Here is a 21,390-nt window from a genome sequence, read left to right as displayed (position 1 = left end):
AGAGTGTTGAAAATATAATTATAATAAATTTTTATAAAGTCTCTGAATAGTCACGTGAATAATAAAATGATTAAAATTATAAGGCAACTTTGGTGGTTTAAAGATTATGCGTAATGAAACAATACCTTAATGTGAGCAACCAATGGCATCAAGATTCGGCTTAATGACATTTGACAAATGACAGTGACTTACTGCAAAAAAAAAATTATTTCTTTTCAACTAGCCTGTCATTACGAAAAGTTGAGGCGGGTTTTAAATCCTAGGTAATCATTGTTTATTTGAAATAAAATGAAATTATATATACGATATTAGTGAATGCATTTAGTGCTAGATGTTGTGCAAACATTATTTTCGCTACTTGTGAAAGTTTTAACTTGTGTATTATTGCTTGACTGTGCGGCTTACGAGGTTATACATGTAAAGGTTTGGTACTGGCTAAAACTCTTTTCTCTAATTTTTCAGCCATGGTGCGTATGAACGTATTAAGTGATGCTTTAAAATCAATCCACAATGCCGAAAAACGAGGCAAAAGACAAGTTCTCATTCGGCCCTGCTCCAAAGTTATTGTGAAGTTTCTCACTGTGATGATGAAGCATGGTTACATCGGCGAATTCGAGATTGTAGATGACCACAGAGCTGGAAAAATCGTCGTCAACCTAACAGGCAGATTAAATAAATGTGGAGTTATTTCACCCCGATTTGATGTACCTATCAATGATATTGAAAGGTGGACTAACTTATTGCCCTCTCGACAGTTTGGGTATGTATTATCTTGAACAGTACCTAATTTTTAATTATCACTTAATGTTAGTATTCTGTGAATATATTATATAGAAGCACATCAAATATTTTTGATACACCTATGATATGTATCACAGAAATGTTATAATAATACATATTATTTATTATTATAATATGAAGTAGTATTACATTGCTCTTTAATGCTGAATTATAAATTATAATATTTTAAAACAATATTTCTAAGTAATACACAAAATACTAAAGTAGATGTACATTTTTATGCATACTTTTTAAGTTTTTATAATAACCTAAAATCATAGTGGATAATTATTTGTCTTAATGGACTAATTATATGTTTAATATCTAGTGAACTGGATCTTGTCCAAGTTCACTAAATGTATTATATAGTAACTAAATATATTATAGATATTTATATTTATTATTTATTAAATGGTTGTTGTGCACAATTTTGTGACAAATTGTATTGAATAATACTTCTGTCTTCTGATTATTTTATTTTGTTGCATTACACTTTTGTCTGTATGTTATTATTTTTGTCAATAAGAGCATACGCACGACTACCGCGAATCACTTACAATCCTTGTTAGTGATTTGATATGTTGTGCAAAATTATAACGCAGTAGCTGAAGGTGATGTTGCTTATATAGCTAACATTGTTTCAATTGTTGTGGACACTAATTTTAAATGAAATTATCTTAAAATAATAGTCAATTTTAAAATTTCTAAAGATAGTAGAAATCTTAAAGTGGTCAAAAAACATTTGTTTAGAAGATTGAGATTATACAGTAGAATACCGATTATCCGAATTAATTTAGACCAGGGTTGAGTTGGTTAATCAGATAACCAGACATATCACATAGGCTTGAAATAAAGAAAAACAAAGTGTTACACATAAAATTAACTTAAAAAGCGCAATATGAAGTGTCTAGTGGTTTTGCTTTATTGTCCATGCTTGGAACAACAAAGCAACACAAAAATTACTTGTTTTTTTTTTCAAATATGCTTAGGACCAATTTGGAAAATTGGCGATTCGGTTAATTGGCGGTTAACTGTACTCTGGTTTTGTTGAACATCATATATTTGTATTATGTTAAAAAGAAAGTCTTCAATGTATTATCTGTCCCTGTCAATGTTTCAAAAGGCTGGTGCAAACCTGGTTGTTTAATTAAAAATCATAATTATAAAAACATCTTATAATTTTCAGATACCTTGTACTCACCACTAGTGGAGGTATCATGGACCACGAAGAAGCAAGACGAAAACATCTTGGAGGAAAAATATTAGGTTTCTTTTTCTAATCTAATACACGTAAAAATGTATTTTTGTGTTTTATTTGACTATTATACTTGAAGCATCATTATTTTATCAGTATTTTTATATAGTATAATATTATAGAATAAGATTTGATATCATTACTTTGCATAGTAGATTGAAGTTCAGTAGTTTGCTTTCTCTGTATTATACAACCCTTTAGTATATTTACCAGAATACTCTAATTCTATCAGTGAGCCCCAGAGAGATTGTGGTCAAGCGCTTCCTCATATTATAAAGCTGCATATAATTGCATTGCATAGTTTTAAAGACATACAGTGGTGGTCACATAATTAAAGACACCCCCTAATTAACCACAAAAGATTTACATTAGGAACTACAATTATCTGAAAAATGTATTTAATCTAGTATTATTTTTATTAAACCATACAAGACAATATGTTCTTTAAAATGAGGGACAAAAAATAGTTATATTCCTTGTTAGTTTCGACACTTGCTCTCTGTGGGAATGTAACACAAACTTTGTTTACGTACGTGTAGCTGGCCACTTAATTAAAGACAACAAGAAATGAGTTATAATTTTTCATAAATAAAAAGAAACAACATTGTGCTTTTCTTCGTTTCGCCGCGTAATTTCATAAATCGTTGACAGTCCATAATTTTTTTGAGTATTTTTAACTTTTAAAATTAAAATTCATACGTTTAATTGTTTTAATATCAATTATTATGGTTAAAAACAAGAGTTGCGACTCGTCCACAAGAAAAATTATTTTTAACTTCCATGATAGTTAAAATGTTCCAATAATATGGTTATAAATGCTATAAAACATGGCAAGATGTTCCACACGACCGAAAACGTACTCAGAAAAGCAAAACCAAGTGAAACTACTCGGCCGAAAGATTCAAAAATGGTGTAGTTGGCTAAAAAAGATCCATTTAAAGGGTCGAAACTGATACAGTTCAGAGTTGTATGGTGCAGCAGGCTTGAAGGAAGTGTCTGCAACGACAATTAGACGGAGACTGTGTGAGAAAAACTTGCACAAAAGAGTATCTCGGAAAGTACCACTTTTGAAAAAACAAAATGTGAAGGCAAGATTTGACTTTGCTACAAAATACGAACACTGGACTGAACGAGAATGGAAACATGTGCTGTTTTTGCACAAAACTAAGATTAATATGATTAATTCTGTCAGAAAACAATATGTAAGACGCCATCTCAATAAGGAAATGGATCCAAGATACACTAATAAGTAGTAGTCATACATGGGGGTGGAAATATCAATGAGTGGCGCTGTTTTTCTGGACTTGGTGTTGGACCTGTCAAAAAGACAGAAGGCAACATGGATAAATTCCAGTACAAGCATATTTTTGAGCAATCCATGCTGCCCTATGCAGAGGAGAATTTACATTTTGTTTGGACTTTTCAACACGATAATGATCCTAAGCACACAGCAAAAGTAGTGAAATGCTTGTTAAGGAACCAATCTGTAACTGTTTTGGATTGGCCCCCCTACAGTCCGGATTTAAATCCGACCGAAAACTTATGGAATCAAGAAAGAAAGAAGTCGCGGCAAAGCGGTCATCAAACGTCGACTAACTTTGCAAAGCATTTTCGAAGAATGGAACCAAATTAGTGATGCAACTTGTACAAAATTAGTTGCTTCAATGCCCAAGAGATGTATACCCTCATTACTGCCAAAGGACATGCAACCAAATATTGAAAAGTGTAAAAACGTTTTGTAAATACGTCAGGCATTTTGTGTTGGAAAAATAATCTCATTAAAATAATAATTTTTTATATTTCTCATAAGGGAGCCTAATGTCTTTAATTATATGACCAGACCTTTGCTAGGTCAAAACTGCTAGTAGTAAGGATGAACCGATTAAAATCTAACAAACCAACAAGTTATGTAGATAAAATTTAGTTTAGCATTAGACAACACATACCTGAATATTTTAAAATTATTTTACAAGTTCCAATGGCAGTGTAGAAAAAAATGTTGAGAGAAGTGTCTTGGGTAGTATAAAATGCTCTTAGTGTCTTTAATTATGTGACCACCACTGTACATAAGGACCTATTGATATTTATTAAAATAAGTTAGTATGAGCTAGTTTATGCTAATATTATTAGGGCTTCCAATAAAATAATGCATTTCATTAAAAGGTTGGTAAAGCACTGGTCTATAATGCCACCGGTGTTTATGGACTATGTGTATGTATCGCCTAACTAGCAAGATAGCCAACTGTCGGAAAATTATGATCCGTAATATACCTCCTAATCCGTCCTTTTAATGCATTATTTTTCGTAAGAATGCAAACAAATCGCAGTTATGCATTATGTCTAGAATTTAGACTAGACAAGACCCTCGGGCCTCGCGTATTGTGCGCGAGTCGTGATACCTACTAGGGACCCCGTGTTGCGCGCGAACTCTTGCCCTGTGGACTGAATTCATCCCCGAATGCGCGTAATCCGCACGAGATAATTCTGACGAATTCGCCCATTCTGGACAAGCTCTTACTACGTGCGTACGCGCTTCCTCCTTCCTCTGTGAGGAGGCTTGAGCGGAACACGTCTCATGCTGCCTCACCGCCCCGGCCGACAGAACCTAACCCATCCAAATAAATTGAATAATCAATTTATTTCTTGCACGATTGCTTGGTCTCGAACCCCTGACCTAACGATTTTTAAGTCAGAGGTTCTCGCCACTGAGTCACCACTTCTCAGCTACGGTGATGCGTGGTGATTATAACAGTGCATAGAAAGGTCAATATTTTATTTTATAATTGCCCGAATCAATGGTCACTACTTTTTGCATGTTGTTTCGCTCGTGCGGTCTAAGAAAATTAACAGTACCTGACATACGTGTCGCATTTTTTAATATAGTGCCATCTACCGGAATTTTTAAATTTCAAAGTGATTAAAATGCGAATCATACCGGATCTTCCCATGCGAATTAAACGTTTTATAGCGGTAAAAAGTACCTAGCTTACTGTAGCTTCCTAACTATCCCCAGACGCTAAGAGCACGTCATAAATAAATATACAAATAAATAAAATTGCTGCGTTGCGAGTTGCAACGTTAAATAAAGATAAACTAATAAACAAACTTTCGCAACTATACCAATAATAAAAAAATGGAGTGTTTGTTTTTAGTATTGAAATAACCGAGTAACTTAGGCTATTTCTTATACTGATATTCCCACAGGAATATTGGATAAAAACTCATTCACGCGTGCGGGTGAAACCGTGGGCGCAGCTAGTTTATAATAGTAAATGATGAATATGGTAAATGGGTCAATCAATTTTTAAAGGTCCCGATCATAATTTTCTCGTATTTTTTTTTTTAACTTAATTTTCAGCATTTTACTATTTCATTTAGAAGATAATTCTTCGTAGATTAAGATTATATAGGCAGCAGTGATGTTGATTACATACATTTGTGGATTTAACTTCACGAACCGATCTATTCACGGGAAATAATGTCCTTTGGACAACTTACACAATAGTACTTTTTTAAATGTTAAATTCCCTTCAGAATTAAAATAAATTCTTCTAATATTAAATAATAAATAATATTTTGATATTTGTTCTATTTACACCCAAAATACGAAATATTTTTATTAAAATTGAAACTAATGATGTCTTTTGAACAACCAAACAATGTTTCATATATAAAAAAGTTTCAGTAAAGCGGAAATAGTGATATTTTTTACAAAAAAACTATTAAGGCGAGCTTGTTACGTATCGTATTATTGATTTTACTTAATTAAAATGAACTGATTCTCGATATAACTGAATGAATGAAGTATAATGTGATTTTCATATGGGGACATCTTAGTCGTCTTGATTTTTGAAATGTTAAAATTACAATTAAACTAGACATAAAATTGCGTAATAAAAATGTGTTCCCGAAACAGCCGAGTAATAAACAAAACATGAACTATTTAACTGTTAAAGTATAAGTTTTATATAATTATTGTCCTAGGGACAACCAAATTGTCCATGGAACAACCACTTTGGTTGGCCAAGTGACTGGTTGTCCGCGGGACATTTTTAAAATTTTGACCCGCCAAGTAAATACTATTGTTATTTTATATATTAATCTCAGCTCACACTAAATTATAGACGAAAGCGCATCTCGTGTAGTATAATTGATAACAATGCATCAAGTACTTATGTTTTAATCACAGTTGTCTGACGGACTGACAATAAAGCCACCCCACACTCACCAACGTTGCTCGGACGACTGTTGCCGTGATTTTATACAAATCAAAATGGCGTTTGAGCCCGACAGTTAATTATTGTGTTTAGCTTGTTGTTTAGGAATCTACCGCGCCATCTGTGTTTTGTTTTCATAACTAAATTACGGTTGTCTGTGAGACCTGTGCCATGTAGATGATTTATGGGGACAAAAGTAAAATGCCTGAAAATCGTATTATATCCAATAAAAAAAAAATTATTTGTATGTTTTTATGTCAATAATCATTAACTGAAACAAGAAGTGTATTTGGTATTTATGGTCGTGATAGTATGTGTTCGTGATGCGAAGTTTGTTAATGCATTGTAGCTTGGGGACAAATGTGATAGTACTGGAAAATTGCATTTAGTCTCTGGACAACCATGAAACTACGCACAAATTAATAAAACAATTAAAATTTTGTTTACAATAATGTTAGAAAATATTAAAAAGAATATAATTAAAACCAATTTAACTCTTTATGATTTCATGTTTATTAATTATCGTTCAGGGACATGATGCGTGTACCGTCGGACCATTAAAAGTTGATCGACCCAAATTCAAAATTGCCCTAACATGAGGAAAAAGCTACTTAAAGTCCTTTCTGGGCATTCGGGTTGAAAAACTGTGTCATTAGTTCCTCCAGTTAATAAAAAATATTAGCATAGGGACCTGATAAGTAAGTTAACAGGATGAATATATCCAGAACAGCCGATGATGATGAGTATGGGAAGAGCCGTCAGACCAGTTGACTTAAATTGCATACATGAAATCCCCGAATATCGTAAACCGAGTTTATAATTACGTTATACAACATATTATAATGAAAGTTACCCTGCTTTCGCTCTGTGAAAAACATAAGCTAGAGGCAAATTGTTAAGGCAACAAGATGATGATGGGGTATTTCAACATAAGTATTGGCGACATAATATTGTTAGGGTTCCGTAGCCAAAATGGCAAAAACGGAACCCTTATAGTTTCGTCATGTCCGTCTGTCCGTCTGTCCGTCTGTCCGTCTGTCACAGCCGATTTACTCGGAAACTATAAGTACTACAGTGATGAAATTTGATGGGAATATGTGTTGTATGAACCGCTACAAAAATATGACACTAAATAGTAAAAAAAGAATTGGGGGTGGGGCCCCCCATACATGTAACTGAGGGATGAAATTTTTTTTTTCGATGTACATACCCGTGTGGGGTATCAATGGAAAGGTCTTTTAAAATGATATAAAGTTTTCTAAAAAACATTTTTCTTAAAGTGAACGGTTTTTGAGATATCAGCTCTCAAAGTCGTAAAAAGTATGTCCCCCCCCCTCTATTTTTATAACTACGGGGTATAAAATTCTAAAAAAAATAGAGGTGATGCATGCTAATTAACTCTTTCAACGATTTTTGGTTTGATCAAAGTATCTCTTATAGTTTTTGAGATAGGTTGATTTAACTGTAATTTATTATATTTGCTGCTACGGAACCCTTTGTGCGCGAGCCCGACTCGCACTTGGCCGGTATGATTCACTTCGCACATGTAAAGGAACATAATTACTTTTTACCCGACTGCCAAAGAAGGAGGGTAATGTTTTTCGAGTGTATGTAAGTATGTATGTATGTCTTTTCCTTTGTGACCACCTGTAGCCTAAACGGCTTGATGGATTTTGATGTATGAGGTATCGTTAGATTTGTCTTGATTACGGGAGTGTCATAGGATACATTTTATCCTAAAAGTCCCACGGGATAAAGACATAATAATATTTTTTCTAAATTTCCCTTTAAAAAAATATGTATGCGGTATCATTAGATTCATTTCAATCACTCTTTTTTTAGTGTGCAGTCGGGTATTTTGTTTTTTTAATAATTTACTTGTTAGTTTAGTTTTTACCTACCGACCCGTTTCGACCGCCTCCTTGGTACAATGGTTGACGCGTGAGCGTAGCACCGAGGGGCGAGGGGTCCTGGGTTCGATTCCCGGTGGAGACGAAGAAAAAAAAATGTCTCGGTCTGGTAGGACACAGAAGGCTGATCACCTACTTGTCCCTAAAGAAAATCGATCAGTGAAACAGATGTATAATGCATCTGCCCCTTACCCCACTAGGGGACATGGGACTTCACTTAGTTTTTATAATACTTGTTAAATTTTTACGCGCCTTATGTTATTTCTCATATTATTATAGTGCAATGCTATAAGGCGCACAAATTTATTTGATAAAGAATGTTCTTGGTTACAAATTACACTGTAAAAATGAAACATTCCGTCTTTTTCTATAGGAGGTATAAACATTTATAGTTTCAAACTTTTTTCAAAATTCAACCAAGTTTCAGTAAGGAGCGATCAATCTACAAATAAATAATAATACACATTACTTCTCGTTATATGCATGACAACTACAACAATTGAACTGATAAACATGTGAAAATTATGTAGGTATGTCTAGAACATAATATTGTAGATTTTAGAAATCACACTAAATGTATTAAATGACGGTCTACATTATTTATGAGGCTGGTATGTTTAAACATGAAATAGCTCGGTGAACGACTAAAGGTAGCATTCGGATCTGGGCTGTCGCGACCTGGCAGCCGCGGCCCTGCAGCCGGGAACATTGTCACTGCTGTGCGGCGCTGCCAGAAGCTTACGGATAAACAGCGTCCGCGACCCGGGCAGCGACTGCCACGCGCAGTAGTCAAACAGCACTCAGTCAAAATAATAGTCAAATATACGAAAGCGAGAACTTGTGAAGAGATTGATAGAGGACGAAGAAGAGGACGATCAAATAATGTTGGTCTTACTATCATCAAAGAGGAATAAAATCGATTTATTTTATCATAACATTATCCTTGTAGGTTTTGAGTCGAGGCTCGTAAAGTGGTGGATTTTTAGCAATTAATTCAACTAAAAACTCGTCGTTTTCATCGGTAAACGTCGCCAGCAGCGCGACCGTACTGCTCCCGGAGCGGTCCGGCGGCGCTGCCAAAGTCGCGAGCAGGCCACGCCCCTCGGCCGCGCGGCTCGGTCGCTTGCGTCGGACACTATCGCATACAATTCCCTACGAAGCGGTACGGCGCGACCACGGTCGCGGCTGCGGGGCAGCGGCTGCCGGGTCGCGACCGCCCAGATCCGAATGCTACCTTAACGAGTGAGCAGCGGCTGTCACGGATACCAGCTGCAGCACCGCTGAGCGCACTTCGACAGGCAGCCGCGGCCGGCAGCGCGACGAACGACGCGAGGACGGTCGCCACCCAATACCATTCTATTTCCCCGCCATTCTTTAGTCGCGCGCCGTACGCACTATACTACGCTCACAGTTGCCGGACGAAAATGTATCACGCGTCTTTAGTGTGCTGAGGTTTCAAGTGTCTGTGTTCGTGTTTTGTAACATTCAGTATTTTTTATACATTTAAAAAGTTTTAAGAAAAAAAGGATGATGGCTCCCGAGACAGTGGTGACCGTCGACCATAACAAGCCTACCTCCCAGCAGGCGTCGCCGCAGCAGCAGCAAAGCGGCGCGCTGGACTGGATCAAAATCGATGTAGAATATTTCAAATCGACGCCTGGTTTACTCAAAGTCATTGAGTTGGTGAGTATTGTTTTCCTATGTTACTAATTTTATTCTCCCACGATGCGGACGACGATTATTGTAGGCATAACGCTACTTATCATTTCTCACAATGATACCAAATATTTTCATTCTTATTATTAATGATGTGTATTGTTTATTGTTTCGGATTTATTCAATCTTTTTTAACATTAAAACAAGTTTAAAGTTTCATGTCTTATGCGATCATTCTTATAAATAAATTTTAATTGCGCAGTTTGTAAATAATGACAAGAAACTCATTCGTGTCCGTGTTTATGTCTAGTTAGCACTTTTGCAGGCGGTGCTCAGTATTATTGCTTAGGTAGGTATTATTATTATAATATAACGGTGTTTCTTATCGAGGTCACATATAATGCATGGTGTGTGGTGACAAGTGTGTACGTATACTTTATGCATTCAAAGTGCTGAGAAAGTTTTTTGCCGGTTTGGAGGTCACATAGCATAGTAGGCAGTGTGTGGGTAATGATCACATAATATTATAAAATTATATTCATCGTGGCATGTTACCAAGACGTGTAAGTTAAACCTAAGTTATAACTCGCTCGGCGAGATAGAGAACGTAGGTTGGCGCAACTTTATGAAATCATTCACTAAACCATACCTACCTACCTACCGCAATAATAATTTGTACGTACCTATGAAATAATCTTAAAAAAAACATTATAAGAAGTATTGTAGAAACCCGTTTCTATAAGCACAGCGCTTTCGGATAATATATTTTACAATAATTATCACAACGAATTATGTATTAATAAATATACTATTTTTGTAGCAACAAAATTAAAAAATATAACAATGAAACGACATCATTACTAATGATAATTATTGTGTCATTATAAATGAGCGCATTACTGCGTGCTATTTTAGATATTTTTAATTGATTGCCAATTTCTTACTTGAGCACCTAAATGCAATTAAAATGTTATAAATTGCATGTACCTACTCTTAAAGCATTTTTATTATACGTTGACGAGTTATATAGAATAACAAATGCAGAATTCATAAAGTACCTACCTATTACCTAAGTAACTACCGTCATATTTAATTTTACATTAGTCATAAATCCATACTTAATATTATAAATGCGAAAGTAACTCTGTCTGTCTGTCTGTTACTCAATCACGCGGCACGCCTAAACTACTGAACCAATTTGCATGAAATTTGGTATAGAGATATTTTGATACCCGAGAAAGGACATAGGCTACTTTTTATCCCGGGAAATAGGATGGGTTTTATCCCGGAAATCCCACGGGAACGGGGCTATGCGGGTTTTTCTTTGACTGCGCGGGCGAGGCTGCGGGTGGAAAGCTAGTACTTAATAAAATTTTCAGAGAAGATTCGTTTCAAATATGGGTAATAAGTAATATAACTAATGATCAATAGGTATTACGTCGTATTCGTTATAATTTAGGCATGCTTCAGTCACCTACGCTATAACAGCTTGCTGATATCATCGTTGCCAGTTCGCATGCCTCAGACCGCGCCGTATCCTTGCAACTATTACGAATCCGTCCACCTCACTAATACATGTAATACATAAGAAATTTGAATTCGCGATAATTCTAACAGGTCGACCTTGAATTTATATCTTGTTTAAAAATTATATTGTATTACACCGTTCAAGTTATAAACCGTGTTGTGATATTTACAGAATCATAATCTTATTCTTTATCATAAGATCTATCTCATGCCCATTGCTAGCTAATTTCATAGATATTTGGAACCCATCATGGATGATGGGTTAAATCGTGTGATCTTGACTCTAGTCATAGAATACTAATTATCAATAGTAGCTAACGCTACTCTAGTTGCAAGAATCCTTATTGACTAGGTACCTAGATTATGCATCAATTATTTATTTTATTTAGGGCCAATTTTTCAATGCCAATGTTTTATCCAATAAAACTTATTCTTCGAATAATGTATAAAACTACCATTTTAAAAACGTATTCTAATTGCCCGTATTTGACAGTTTACGTGACATTTTAATATTATCGTGTAATAATTTTTTGGACGGATAAGTTTTATCCGAGCATTGAAAATCGGCCCTTACTCTTAGGGCTGATTTTTCAATCCTTGGTTAAAACTTATTCGTCGAATAATGTATAAAACTACCATTTTTAAAACGTATTCTAATTGCCCGTATTTGACAGTTTACGTACATTTTAATATTATCGTGTAATACTTTATTGGACGGATAAGTTTTATCCAAGCATTGAAAAATCGGCCCTTATGGAAATAACTAATAGCAGTGCAATAGTGTTCTTTCACATTCATTGTTTAATTCTTTAAATGATTTTCATTTATTTTTTAATGTATTGAGTATTGACATTCCACGTCCTTTGGCTGCGTACGTTCGAGTTGGATGATAAAAAGAGTCGATAATGTGGAATGAAAATAGAGTTAAAAAATAAAAATTGAATGCTTGTGAATATCATTTAGCTATAATATTATTATGTGTCACATACAAAAGGATGATTTTATTTATGATTTTTTATAACTACTTATTCAAGTGTCTTATTTTGATAACTTCCAACTCGAATGTTATTACGTATTTATTTTTGAATGGGTTCTGCAATGTAGAGTCTTGTATCGGATATCATAAATTAGATATACATTTCGATTTTCAGTAGCTTTAAACTATACATATACAATAAATCTCGGTAGCTTAGAGATATTTTCTTACTTTTTTATTGCAATTAACAATTTTATGTGAAAAAATTCAATTGAAATTAAATGATTGTGGAAATCATACATACTTAATATGGTTAATATTTTTCTAATAACAACGCCAATTAAAGTACCTAACCTTTACAAAACATTGACCCTTAATCTTTATGCCATCAACGCCCACATTATGGTTGCAATAAGGTTTGTAACCTCTTGCATGTTATTTCGGTGTGTCCATAAAATATATTATTTTACTTAATTTTATGATAAGAACATTTAACTGCACGATTCTGAAAATATAAAATTAAATAGATTTATTTCCAACATTCCATAATAAGGATGATTTCGGTTTCGTTATTAATTAAAAAAATAGGTACTTAATAAATAACTCTGTTGTAAATTAAGCCAGAATTTGAGAATATATAAATAGATAAATTATTATTAAATAGAATAAATTGTAAATTTTTGTATGACGTAAGATAGAAGTATAAAAAATACCCAATATCTTGGTAGGTCGCAACTCGCAGGTGCGACAATATGAATTCTAATGAGTCATGAAAAAGTGAACTATCTTATCAATGTTTGTAGAAAAATATATGAAACATGATATGTATTATCAATTATCATCATTGTTTATAGTCAAAGCTTATATTTCGGATTATTTATGTGAGTAAGACTTGAATGTGCGGGAAGTAAAAGAAGATTGTTTAAATATGAAATTTAAATAATTCGTACAAATGTGAATGCATTATGTGGTATTACAGAGGTTAATAATATAATTATTTTAAGTATATAATTATTACGTATCTTTTAGGCGTAACACTTCTTAAATTATTCTACTTTCGTAAACAAGTAATAGTTAAGTATGCATTTTATTTTATAATACAAAATGTTTTATGTGCTTATATTATACTTGTGTTTTTCGACAGCGTTTTACATCTTTTTCAAGTGAAAAACTTGACTGATAACAAATTTCGATAACATCGATAGCGATTGTTGTTCACCAAATGTGCGGAAACTATTGATAATGTTTGCAGTTTAGTATGAGTGCAATGGTTTCATTTTATCAAATAAGATTTGAAAATACAATGTTTTTTCATAAGATTAATAATTTACGTATATTGTAGGAAATGTAGAATAGACAGGTAGGCATATTAAATCTAAATTACACATTTAAATCATTGATACATACTTTGTACTTACCTACATAGAATTGCGTACCTATACGATTTTCATTGATATATAATATTTTAATCCAAGCTTCAAAATTCAATACCTAATACATTTAAACGATATGTTCAAGTAAAGCAGGACTGTGCATAGCTTTACGTATCAGACGGGTGAAAGCTGGTATCAAAATGAAAGTAGTTCTGGCGTCAACACATTGGTCCAAAGGCAGCGTGCGCGTCGGTAGATGTCGACATGATTAGCCGGTGTTACAACCTGACGTTTCTCATCATTTCACTTTTCGTACATTTAAGTAGATGGATATCTCTGTATGTTTGTATTTGGCGTCTCGTCACGTGAAAGGCGTGACTAGATTTTTTTTACAAGACATAAATCAAATTTTCATTATAATATCCATTTATTTCTGTAGTTTGAGAAGGTAACTATTTAATTTAGAATAAATATTAATTTAAAAGCTAAAAACATACTTAATATAAAAAAATATATATATAAAGTCATTTAAATTTAAGAACATTAGAATTAATCTCTCGTTCAAAATGAACCGTGTACGTTATGTTATATTATACAACTAGCTGTGCCCGCGACTTCGTCCGCGTGGAATAGTGCCTGCATAGTAGTTACTACTTAACACACAATTATTGAGTAAACACGTCTTGAAACACGTACTATCATATACAACTAAATTATAAGTACTTACACATTATTATAAAGTTAAGAAATAAAATAAATAATAACACAAAAGAACTGTTAGTAAAATTTATTACTAAACTGAGCTAGGTATAAAACTTAGGTACAGAAGAGTTCAAAATTTCCAGGATGTGGTTATTCTCCCGCTCCCATATTCCTTCTACTTTCACAGACGTTCAACTTTTCCCTTTCACCCCTAGTAAATGGCAGAACCGATTTTGATCTAAACCATGTCTGATCATACCTATATAATATTATGTACATGTCATATCCTTTCGTTTGGTACCTACTCCATTTGGATTATTTATCCCCACTATCACCCCTAAGGTGCCCTATATGTAATAAACAGATTAACCAATTTTGATAAAACATGACTAATTGTAATTCACACGTCATTTGATATGCCGCTTGATTGTATTATTTGACCACATTCGATTATTCATTCCCACTTTTACCGCTATAAATCAATAAATGGATGAACCGATTTTGATTAAATATGCCTCATCATACTTCTCACGTCAGGACATGCCCTTTCATTTGATATGCCACTTGGGTATATTATTTGACAACTTTTATTCCCACTTTTATACCTATATCCAATAAATGGATGAACCAATTTTGATAAAATATGTCTTATTGTACTTTACACGTCATGTCTTTCATTAGATAAGTCACTTGAGTATATTTGATAAAATTTATTTATTTATTCCCACTTTTACCCCTATATCAAATAAATGGATGAACCGATTTTGTTAACATTGGACTACTTAATTGTTTCTGACAGGTCATCTTTTTTCATTTGATATATCACTTGGGTATAACAGACAACATTCGTTTTTTTCATTCCCACTTTTACCCCTCTATATAATAAATGGATGAACCGATTTCGATTAAATACCTATGCCTCATTATACTTCTCACGTCAGGTCATGCCTTTTCATTTGATATGCCACTTAGGTATATTTGACAACTTTTATTGCCACTTTTATCCAATAAATGGATGAACCAATTTTGATAAAATATGTCTTATTGTACTTTACACGTCATGTCTTTCATTAGATACGTCACTTGAGTATATTTGATAAAATTCATTTATTTATTTCCACTTTTACCCCTATATCAAATAAATGGATGAACCGATTTTGATAAAATTTGACTAATTGTTTCTGACATGTCGTCTATTTTCATTTGATATATCACTTGGGTATAACCTACATTAACAACTAACATTCGTTTTTTTCATTCCCACTTACCCCTATATAATATAATAAACAACTAATGTAACAAAAAAACGCATCTAATTGGTATTACCCGTTAGCGAGCTACGGTGGCACAGACAGACACGCAATACACACATAGCGGACATAACACCCCTCTTTTTGCGTCGGGGGTTAAAAATAATACCTACGACATAATTTCAAAGACCTTTTATATAGAAAATTTACCTAGAAGTAACCATAATGCTACATATTTGTGCAGGTTTTAGACTTATGAGCAAAAATCTAAATAAAGGTCCTTTGACCCCCCCTACTACCCCCTCAGCATAACCCCCCCCCCCACGCTTGGGGACTTTCGATATGATCATCTGGACATGTCAAGGAATAACTTTAGCGTATAATTTACGTAATAAAGTAATTCATGTATAGAATGCCTTAGCAAATGTTCGCTGTGATTACTTAAATGGTCATAACTTTTTTATTTATGAACCGATTGACATGAAATAAACACTAAATGTTAAATGAAGCTTACCACAATATATTAGTGAAAACCGCATCTAAATCGGATAAGCCGTTTCTGAGATTAGCGTGTTCAAACATACAGACAAACAGACAAACCGACAAACAGACAAAAATTTTTTTAACAACAGTTTTGGGTTTGGGATCGATTTAGTAATAACCCCTGCTAATTTTTTTTTACATATTTTCATTGTACAGACACCACTTTTCTAGAATTTTATTATATGTATTGATTGATTAACACACGAGTAGGTATGTACATATTTTGTTTTCGTGTCTCATACTTATAAATAGTTATCAGAGCGTGATAAAAGAGAAACTCTTTGGTTTTACAATAATTGTGTATTATTTTGAAACACGTGAACATATTTATATACTTCGTCATGTCAATTGTCAACGCATGCATGTGTTACACTTGGGAATTTTTAGTAAAATTGTTAAGGAAACACTTATTTCAGTCATACTAGGCTCAGAACGTGGTAGTGGTTTTAAAATGTATGCTCTATGCTTATCCAGCATATTAAGTGTTAATGTAGTAAATAATAATGTACCTATGTTTATTGTCTTTTTTTATGTCAGAGCAAGCAAAGGGGCAGGTGGGCCACCACCGCCCATAAACACTTGTAACACTAGAAGTGTTGCAGGTGCTTTGCCGGCCTTTTATGGACAAATAAGTCTACGTCAAATTGTATCCCAATCCATCATCCGCAAAGCAGTCACACACATCATCACAAATTATCGCCATTCAAAATAAGAGTAGGTAGAGTAAGCTGTAAGTAAGATGCAGGTCTTCAAAAATACTTCCATTTAGGGAGAGGTTTATTTTTAATTGTGTTTTGAAAATAAATATTATTTTAACATGGAAATTCAGTAGGTATAAGATCATATAATTAACAATGTCGCGTAGAAACCTGACGCCATTCAAGGACTCATGATTAGCACACGTCATATAAATAGATAATGCCTACGTTTTCTTACTTAAACAAGTTTGTGTAATTGATTCGTGATTATGTAAATCTTCTAGATACATTCTTGTGCAAATACCAAATATACTTCCACCACAGAATAGTTAATAGTACCTAGCTACACTTCCACATTGAAAATTTTCATTAAGCTTTTTTTTACTGTACCTACATAATTCTGTCTTAAATTTTAATTTTATAAATATTTCTGTGTTTATTAAATATGGAATAATTTACGAATAAAATTTTATTCGTAGTAAGTATAATATTATCACTACATAGTATAAAACAAAGTCGCTTTCCCTGTCCCTATGTCCCTATGTCCCTATGTCCCTTTGTACGCTTAAATCTTTGAAACTACGCAACGGATTTTGATGCGGTTTTTTTTAATAGATAGAGTGATTCAAGAGGAAGGTTTATATGTATAATAAGATCCATTAAGTAGTGGAGAAGTACTGTTATTTTTGAGGTTTCTAATGTGATGTCGTAAAAAATTACATTTATTCCGCTTACATTGCAAACGCAGGCTGAACCCTACGAGTTTTATCAAAATAATGTACTAAGTATTATACACATTGAAAAGGTCTACAGAAAAGTCCGCGATGGTATATGTCTATCTCTTATGGATAACCCACAATAACTTTTTTTTGTCATTTACTTTTTACGACAAATAATGGCTAATTTTCGAAGCGATTTTAACCAATACAGCATTAATCCTTAACCAATTAAATACCATGGATACATTGTTCATTTAATATAGATCTATATGGCCCTTTACACCGTATGATTTAAGTGAATATTTTCGAAGATATTACAGATTTAAAAATTGCAGGACGTAGCGTTTGCGGCCGCCCGGCTATGTATTTTATACCCGTGCCGGAGGCCGGAGCGGGCCGCTATATTTTTATACCTATACAACGTTCACAATTTTTCTGTAGTGTATTTAGTATCAGCATTGCACCCGTGCGAAGCCGGGGCGGGTCGCTAGTAATCTATAAAACTCAATGTTTTTTATCGAAGTGCTATTCTGTACTCTGTAGGCTATATTCTAAATGTGATAGATATATAATATTAATTACAACAATTATTATAGTTAATAATTATTTAAGTATACTGAGACAAGAGTAACGATTTTTAGGTACAATATTAAGATGGCTAACTAACGTCTCGTCACGTCTTTTTATTCGTGTTTACTACCGTATGTATTTTTAATCTTACCGACAGCAACAGTTATTTTTAGAGGTCGTCTTTCTCTTGTTCTTTCATTGCGAGCATTATATAATATATCCTAGATGTTTAATGATCTACAAATAAAATTTTCAGATCTTTCTCATCAGGTGTAGTAGTCATTTAATATAGGTAGGTACCTGTTGGCTGCTATGAGCAAAGGCTCCATATAAATATATGGCCCGAGAGGAGTGATGTTTAATAATAATAATTGTTATTCATTCTTGTTTAGCAAGTCCATTTAAGGTCCTCTTGTGATCTATAATTCTTGCTTTACATGCGTGTAAAAAGTCCTTTGTGACATAAGACATTATTTTATTAATGACGTAATTGTGGTTAGTGCATTCAGAATTATGATGTATGAATATTACCACATAGTCCTTACAAATTAATTAATCCCTGAACAGTGTGGTTGATATTTTATTCTCGTTGGTGAGTTGATTAGTGAGTAGTGACATCAACTTCAATTCTATATGACGAGTCATCTAGAAGTAGATTGCATTTGACCTCAGACGGAGGAACGTCAAAAAGGTTCAAGTAGTTGCTCCTGATCTTTTAATTAACAATTAGAACTGACTCATGTAACAGCGAAAAGGATGTGAAATGGCAATAACGTAATGTAAAATAACGTCTGTTTGAGATAGTAGTTTTTGGAGAGTAGCAACGACCGAATCTATTAATTCTCTACACACTGTTATTAGCCCGTGACCTCATTCTATGAGTTTGAGTTGCTCATATTAAAACAATAGCTACGTAACGTCGTTGTTATATCTGTAGCTTTGTATTTTAATACTAAATTATTAAATGGCGTTCCCACGCTTTACCTACACTCTACAGGTAGGCCCACAGGTAGAAATATATTATGTATTGGGTCTTCGTTAGCGTCATTATTGGAAACAAGCCATCTTCACAAGGTTTTGCTTTTTGCTAGATACTGCGTTAATTGAAAAAAAAGGAAGTTCAAAGACAATAAAATTCTTCAGGTATTTTTATGTAATGATTTTGCTTTTTAAAATTGCGTTTTAATGTTGTTAAATAAACGACCCGAGCATTTATAGTTTCTCGTAATTGAAGTTGTTTGTAAATATTCGCTTTCTTTAAATCGCCGGCTTATAAGTCGTCACGAGTGAGAATTTGGGGCAATGAAATTGAAAAACTTTCATTGAAAAGTATCTTTTCTATAGGTAGTAAGTGGCTACACATTGAATATCGAGTATCAAGGTCAACACTTCGATTCAATACGACAATCGGTCGATATTGAAGACTACTAATTCCTTCTACCTACTTAAAGTCAGTCACGTCTTATAGCTGTCGTGGTCATATCGTAGATTTGCTCATTTCATGATATGATCGATCATTTCGTGAAATGGTCGCATTTCATGAAATGCTCGAATGTCTATTGGCCACATCATGATGTGGTTTGGGCAGATCAATGATAAGAAATCGTTTCTCGATATGGCCCACTAAACGCGCGGTTTTTTCATGAAATGATCAAAATTATTTGATCATATCGTAAAATAGTTACATTAATTATTGGTAGAGGCGCTGCAAGCGCTGTGTTTATGTGATAAGATGGCGGCCGCCGCGCTGGCGAAAATTTAATTATTCGCAGTTTAAAACTTCATAGTTCATTTTATTACAATATGAAGAAAGTCATAGCAAATAATTTACGACGAAGAGGTTCGAGTACTATGGAAAATGCGGATATCTTATATTGAGGAAAAAATGCGTCTAAAATCGTTTACATAAATATATTTATATATCCTATGTTATTATAATTGTTCCTTTTTTAAAAAGCGATTCGCTTCTAGCACTCGCCGGCCGCTACCGCGGCACGCTCGCTTTGCTCGCTCGGCTCGTGCGTTCTTTATTAAAGTCTAACCTAACCTAACCTAAATGTTTTCTATTGCAAAAACCATTCGCTTCTGGCATTCGCCGGCCACTGCCGTGGCACTAACTTATATGACAATAAACAAGTTCTAAAAATATTCAGAATTTTTTAATGTTTTATGGACTTTATATATTTTATACGATCTGGCCAAATGTGGATGACCATTTCGTGAAATGGCCACTCATATCATGAAATGATCAAATCTACGATATGACCACGACATAGCTATCACAATCGTGTTGTATACTTAGTTACTACTAAAGTCCGGTCGCGGAGCAGGAAGAATTTCGTACATTATTAACCTGTTATTACCTGTCACTGTCACTCCCTTGTAAAAATAATGTGTCTTGCTCGCACAGGTGCAATGACCGCCGTCCTTAGGGATTGTAAACCTTTAACCTGAGAGCGTAAGGTTTGTGTTTGCTTGATTGGTGTCAGGTGTTCAATTATGATTTTGTGAATTCAAAATTTACAAGAATAAACCTCAAACTCTTTATGTCCAATCAAAATCCGCCTAAGTCGTAATCGCGTATTAGACTAACGTATTTCTGCAATATTGTACATAGTAAATTATTTTTTGAAAAATAAGGCCATAAAGAAGTTTCATTTCTTATGTGTGTACACGCACACTTTTTTTTATATAATATATCGTGGTTATTGAAAAAGTTAAAATGTAACTAACTAATAAGTATTGTAAATGTATAAAGGACATTTATTTAATAAATTAGTAATTAAAACATTTTCTCCTCCAAATATTTCATGTAAACTGCACTTCATTCAAAAATGTTTGTGACCACTGTCAGTAGGTAAAGAGGTCATTGTACGAAATTCTTTCTGCTCCGCGACCGGACTTTACATAATATTTTATGGTACATATTAATATAGGTAGTTAAGATATTACAAAAATATAATAGTTTTTTGCCAAAAATATTTATAAATCAGTTTTGTCAAAGTTTTGTGCTTGTGTATTTGACAGCTACCTATATGAAAATATATTACTTGCTCTGTGATGAAAATAAAATGTACATTACATGCTTCTTACATGTTTGTTTTTCAATATAATTTAGCATGTACGTAGGGTGGAGTCTCCTATTATCGGCCTGCTCCTAATATCGGCCTTTTCGAGAAAACGGAATATAACTATAAATATCGATCTTAAGGGC

The 21,390-nt window shown here is 33.7% G+C and overlaps 2 protein-coding genes across 2 annotated transcripts in view; both read left to right on the top strand.

Annotated features, from left to right (window-relative positions):
* Positions 1 to 108: 108 nt before the first annotated feature.
* On the top strand, positions 109 to 2,081 carry LOC149485877 (small ribosomal subunit protein uS8A). Its single transcript, XM_089699204.1, has 3 exons — positions 109 to 263; positions 463 to 760; positions 1,967 to 2,081. The coding sequence occupies exons 2-3, from the start codon at positions 465 to 467 to the stop codon at positions 2,058 to 2,060; spliced, it is 390 nt and encodes a 129-aa protein (XP_089555330.1). The 5' UTR covers positions 109 to 263; positions 463 to 464; the 3' UTR covers positions 2,061 to 2,081.
* A 7,373-nt stretch (positions 2,082 to 9,454) lies between these two features.
* Positions 9,455 to 21,390, top strand: part of LOC149485876 (plasmolipin) — a 28,021-nt gene continuing 16,085 nt past the window's right edge. Inside the window, exon 1 of the mRNA XM_089699202.1 lies at positions 9,455 to 9,845. Coding sequence (XP_089555328.1) covers positions 9,690 to 9,845 — 156 coding nt within the window. The 5' untranslated portion in view covers positions 9,455 to 9,689. The remainder of the gene's footprint in view (positions 9,846 to 21,390) is intronic.

This window comes from Colias philodice, chromosome 9 (assembly GCF_061535455.1).
Source record: "Colias philodice isolate Cphi_HAF_F1 chromosome 9, ilColPhil1 Martin Lab GWU primary, whole genome shotgun sequence".
Classification (NCBI taxonomy): Eukaryota; Metazoa; Arthropoda; class Insecta; order Lepidoptera; family Pieridae; genus Colias; species Colias philodice.
Note: the sequence above shows the minus strand (reverse complement) of the source record. Positions and strands in the feature narration are given on the sequence as shown.